This window comes from Poecile atricapillus, chromosome 1 (genome assembly GCF_030490865.1).
Source record: "Poecile atricapillus isolate bPoeAtr1 chromosome 1, bPoeAtr1.hap1, whole genome shotgun sequence".
NCBI lineage: Eukaryota > Metazoa > Chordata > Aves > Passeriformes > Paridae > Poecile > Poecile atricapillus.
This window is the reverse complement of record NC_081249.1, coordinates 156,856,800-156,861,550: the sequence shown is the minus strand read 5'-3', so window position 1 is coordinate 156,861,550 and position 4,751 is coordinate 156,856,800. Positions and strand designations below refer to the sequence as shown.

At 54.4% G+C, this 4,751-nt stretch overlaps 1 protein-coding gene across 1 annotated transcript; it reads left to right on the top strand.

The window, feature by feature from the left end:
* Window positions 1-376: 376 nt before the first annotated feature.
* NKX2-8 (NK2 homeobox 8) lies at window positions 377-2,632 on the top strand. Its single transcript, XM_058860919.1, has 2 exons — window positions 377-656; window positions 1,776-2,632. Exons 1-2 carry the CDS (start codon window positions 491-493, stop codon window positions 2,318-2,320), a joined length of 711 nt encoding a protein of 236 aa, XP_058716902.1. The 5' UTR covers window positions 377-490; the 3' UTR covers window positions 2,321-2,632.
* The last annotated feature ends 2,119 nt before the right edge of the window (window positions 2,633-4,751 follow it).

Sequence of the window (4,751 nt, the reverse complement as noted above, 5' to 3'; positions counted from 1 at the left end):
CGCTGGTGGCTTCGGTGGCGGATGGAGGGGGGTGGTTGTTGGTCATCCACATGCCACCCAAGATGTTATTCACTGCTAACAATTACCATTATCTGTCCCCACTTTTGGCTAATCAGACAGAATATGTAATGATGACGCCTGTTTCCTGCTGTCTTTGGGAGGTAACGGGTTATTCTCTCATGGGGGTGGCGGGAGGGGGGGTTACACCTACTCCCATTAGGGCTTTAGCACTTGACTAATTCAGGTACTTAGCATCCTATAGACAGGGACGGTTTGAAAGCAGGCAGTGTTTGCAGTGGGGAGGACTGTTTATATAAACAGGACACCTCTGTAAACGACACTAATATTTGGGGTTAGCAGGCGATGGAAAGGAAGGTCCTCTTGAGCCGAGAGATTCCCCAGTAGCTGGACGCAATCCTCTCCTCGCAGCTCTTAAGGAAGGGGGTTCGGTTTGGGGTGGTATTTTTTGGGGGAGTGTGCGCAACCTACCATGGCCACATCTGGCAGGATCAGTTTTACAGTGAGGAGCATTTTGGATTTACCAGAGCATGATGCTCATAGCATAAAGCAAGCCTCTGACCATCACCACTCAGCGGAGAACTACACCGGCTCGCCGTATCGAGGGTGGATAGAAACAGACAGAAATCACTATCCCTGTGAGTATAAAACGGACAGGAATTCGCCATCTCCGCACAATTATCTTTCATTTGTTTCTCCCCTTCCTTTGATGAAGATGCGAAGCAGTGAACTGACAGTGTACATAGCCTAGAGGACCGGGGGAATCGAGGCTGAGAATTTTATAAAATATTACTGAAATGCAACAACGAAACAGCAGGAATGTCCCGGCCACAATCTTAGGACAGAAAAGAGGGTTTGGTTTTTGCTGTGGGTTATTTTGGGAGGTTTTGGGCTATTTTTGGGGGGTTTTTGTTTTGTTTTGGTTTTTTGTTTTGTTTTTTTTTTTTTTTGGTAGGTGTGTGCGTGTTCCCAGCTATGGCAGAACCCAAAACCTCAGGCTGCGTTCACCTCTCTCTGTGCGTTTATCGCTTCAGCCCGCTTCCCAGATAATTTTTTTACCCCCGTTTCGCTGTTGAAAGAAATCCTGGTTTTTTGTGCTGAAGGGTTTGAGGCCACCCCACGCTCCGCAGAGGAAAGCTGAGCACTCCCCGGTGCCTCGCCTCCCCGAGCTGCCGCGGAGCGCCTATATCCATGCACCTGCCACCGCGGCGGGCAGGCTCCAGCTCGCAAACCCAGCTGTGCAGCGCGTTGGTCGCACCTCGCACACATAACTGGTGCCGCAGATACACGGCGTTTGTTGTATACCCGTGTGTGCGCAGCTGGACATGGTCTTTTGAATGGGTGCGGGAACACCAACGGGATAAGTTAAATATTAAGGTAATCGAGCGGCGAGTGAAAAGCAGTAACAAAAGGACGGGGCAGCCGCATGTTCGTATTTCAGTACGCAGGGAACACGAGGGCTGGCAGCCCGCAATCCTCGGGCTGTGCGCGGCGAAGCGGCGATGCCCCTGCGGGGATTGCCGGCCGGGAAAAGCGGGTCCCCCTCGGGAGAACGGCCCGCTCCGTCCCGTGGGCTAGGTTTAATGTCTTCGTGGGGTTAGCTCACATCTCTCGTTGACTGCTGGCATTAATCCGGCCCTGTAGATAGCCGGGGCTCTCCCTGCGAGAGGCGTTTCAGCTCTCGGCGGCCTCCTCGATGCCTGCCCCGCTCCCCGGCCCCGGCCGCTCCCTCTCTCTAACCCACTCGCTGTCCCCAGCTTCCGACGAGAGCGGCCCGGAGATGAGCTTGCCCGACTCCACCCAAAGGTCGCTCCCCGCCCGCGGCTCGGAGGCCGAGGAGAAGAAGAAGAAGCGGCGGGTTCTCTTCTCCAAGGCGCAGACGCTGGAGCTGGAGCGGCGGTTCCGGCAGCAGCGATACCTTTCGGCGCCGGAGCGGGAGCAGCTGGCCCGGCTGCTCAGCCTCACCCCCACGCAGGTGAAGATCTGGTTCCAGAACCACCGCTACAAGATGAAGCGGGCTCGAAGCGAGGGCCCCGGCAGCCCCCAGCCGCGCCCGCCCGCCCTGCTGCGCCGGGTGGTGGTGCCGGTGCTGGTGCGGGACGGGGAACCGTGCCGCGGCTGCCCCGCCAGTCCTCCGGCACCCCCAGCGCGCCCCAAGCTGGGCTGTGCCCTGGCGGGATGCAGCGCCCAGGCCGCCCTCGCCCTGCAGGGCTACCGAGCCTGCCCGCCCGCCGCCGCCCTCGGCGTCTTCCCCGCGTACCAGCACTTAGCGCACCCCGCCGTGGTCTCCTGGGGATGGTGACAGCGGCACTCAGCCCTCCGGGGCCGGACTCATCCCACGGGCGGCCCGCCCCAGCCCCGGGCTGCAGCGCGGGGAAGGCGCCGGGGCACGGCGCGGGCGGGCCGGGCGGAGCGCGGCTCCGGGGCGGCGGCAGAACGGGACCGAGCCGGGCGGGACCGACCTGGCCGGGACCGAGCCAGCCGGGACCGAGCTGGCCGGGACCACGCTGTCCTACGCCGGCTTCACCCGAGGGCGAGGATGCCGCGTGAGGCGCGAATTTTGTAAAACCTCCGCTCCTCCTCCTCCCGTTCGAGAGATTCCGTATTAAAAATTAATGACCATCCTAGCGACCTAGTGTATTTTAAAATAGCTGACTTTTCCAGTGACTAATAAAATGATTTTTGGCAAATAAATTTTCCCAGGCGGAGAAGTGTAGTTTTGACGATTGAGACTCTTCCGTAGGATTGTCTCCTGTGCTTTAAAATCTTAAACACTTGTCTCGATGGCTCCAGTCGAATTTGACTTTCAAGCTCGTTTATTTTATCTATACGAGCCGGTATATGGCAAATAAATTTTGCTGCAAGCATCTCATTATAAATGCGGTGATAATTCCTGCGGGAAGAGTGAGGCCGGAGTCTCGCTCCCCACGACTTCGTGTTTTAAGCCGCGATGTCTTCCATAGAGCCCCGAAGGCAGGATCCAGAATTAAGCCGGATCCTTCCGTTAGCCTGAAACCGTTCCAAATTTCGACTGGGGAAGGATAGCCAAGAGTGTTGTGTTTTGAAACTATTTGATTAACTATCGGTTTTATTACTTTGGGGTGAAAATAATAATATAGATTTTCTGCCAACCGCCAGTGGGGGAAAAGTCCTGAAACCCCCTACAGAGCGAAACCCAGGTTCCTGAAATAAGGACTAGATGGGCTGCTTCCACCCCTCTGACGGCACCTGCGGACCACGAACGTGGAGGGAATAGTTGGAGCAAGGACCCCCCGGGGACTGATGCAGACAACCTGGCCACCGAGGAAAAGGTGTTGATGGAATGGGACCCGCAGAAGATATTTGAGTGGGGATTTTATGATATATATTTTTTAATTTATTCCCTGGAAGGGGATCACTTTGGACGAGGTATGCCCCTTGATGTGGTGTGCTGTCTCTACATCCCGGGGAGCCCAAGGACAGCAAACTGGGAGGTGCTGCCGTCCGGATGAGGAGACGACCAAAAGCACACACCGGTTTCCGTGGGTGATTTTGGCCGCCATCCCCGCCAGAATGGCCCCGCTCTCTCAGCCCTACCTTACCCAGGGCTTCACAGCCTCCACCTGGGCGGCTCGGTGTCGTCTGTGTCCTGGGTGCGGGAGGATCAGACCCAGCTACAGTGCAGGACAGGCTGGGGAGGATGAAGGGACGCCAGTCCTCCCACCTACATCTCCTTCCCTGCTTGGGGAAGCGCAGAGCGCAAGACGGAACCGCTGTTCAGGCCTCTGGGCCGTGCGGGAAGGACCTGGGGAGACATAGCTTCTGTGTCACCTGGGTTTGGTTTTATTAGTTGGTTGGTTGGTTCTTTGTTGGGTTTTGATTTTTTGTTTTGTTGTTGTCTTTCCTCCGCACTTTCCCTTTATTTTTCCTCCTGCCATCCGCAATCTTTTTTTTTTTTTTCGTCTCAGCTGCTGGCCACCTTGTCTCCCATATGGATGGGGTTATCTTAGAAGAATCTCCCAGAGAATCGCTCCTTAAACCTCCTTTTGTCTTGGAGGTTGAAAAGAGCATTGTTGTGCATGAAAAGGACCTAGACAAAATCCGCACTGTTTCAATTCAGGACTGTTTAATCAGTCCCTAGTGACAATTTTATGGGTTTTAGGTGGGACAATAGCATCTTTTAAAACCTTGTGGCCTTCATGAAAACAAAGGGCTTGAATTTTATGGGCTTACAACTCTAATTAGAACAGTGCTAATGTGTATGGGAGATTATCAAATTTGTATCATAAAACCCCTCTATAATAAATGATTACTGGAAGCTGGGGAGGGGCAGGGGGGAGAAAAGACCCAGACTTCAAGCAATGGACTTTGTCGCATGTAGTTTTAAAAGTACAGATGCTGCTCCCCGTTTTAACCCTTTGCGACCCAGCGATGCAGCAGGATCATCTGTAGAAACAGTGTGATAACGTCATTAGAAAAGGAAACAAAGACAACGGGACAAGACTGCTCTTCCTCAGCACAAATCTACCCTTCATCAGCTTGCCTAGTGTTTGCAGCATCTCACCTGGAAGGCTCCTTCCCTGGCTCCTTGCTCATCTGAGCTGCTGTCCTGATCAGGAGCCTCCACATGGCCATAGGAAGGCTCCGTAAAATAGGAGGGCTTCCTTTAAATTACTGCTTTTATGAGCTACTGTGCAACCAGGTAACGACAGAGGATGTCCCTTCCCAATCCCAGGTTGCATGATTGTCTCTGA

What these genes read in the sequence shown, in the direction of transcription:
- NKX2-8 (XM_058860919.1), top strand. Translation starts at nt 491, where the DNA reads ATGGCCACATCTGGCAGGATCAGTTTTACAGTGAGGAGCATTTTGGAT. An exon ending in AGACAGAAATCACTATCCCT is followed by an intron (nt 657 to 1,775) that starts GTGAGTATAAAA and finishes CGCTGTCCCCAG; the next exon opens with CTTCCGACGAGAGCGGCCCG.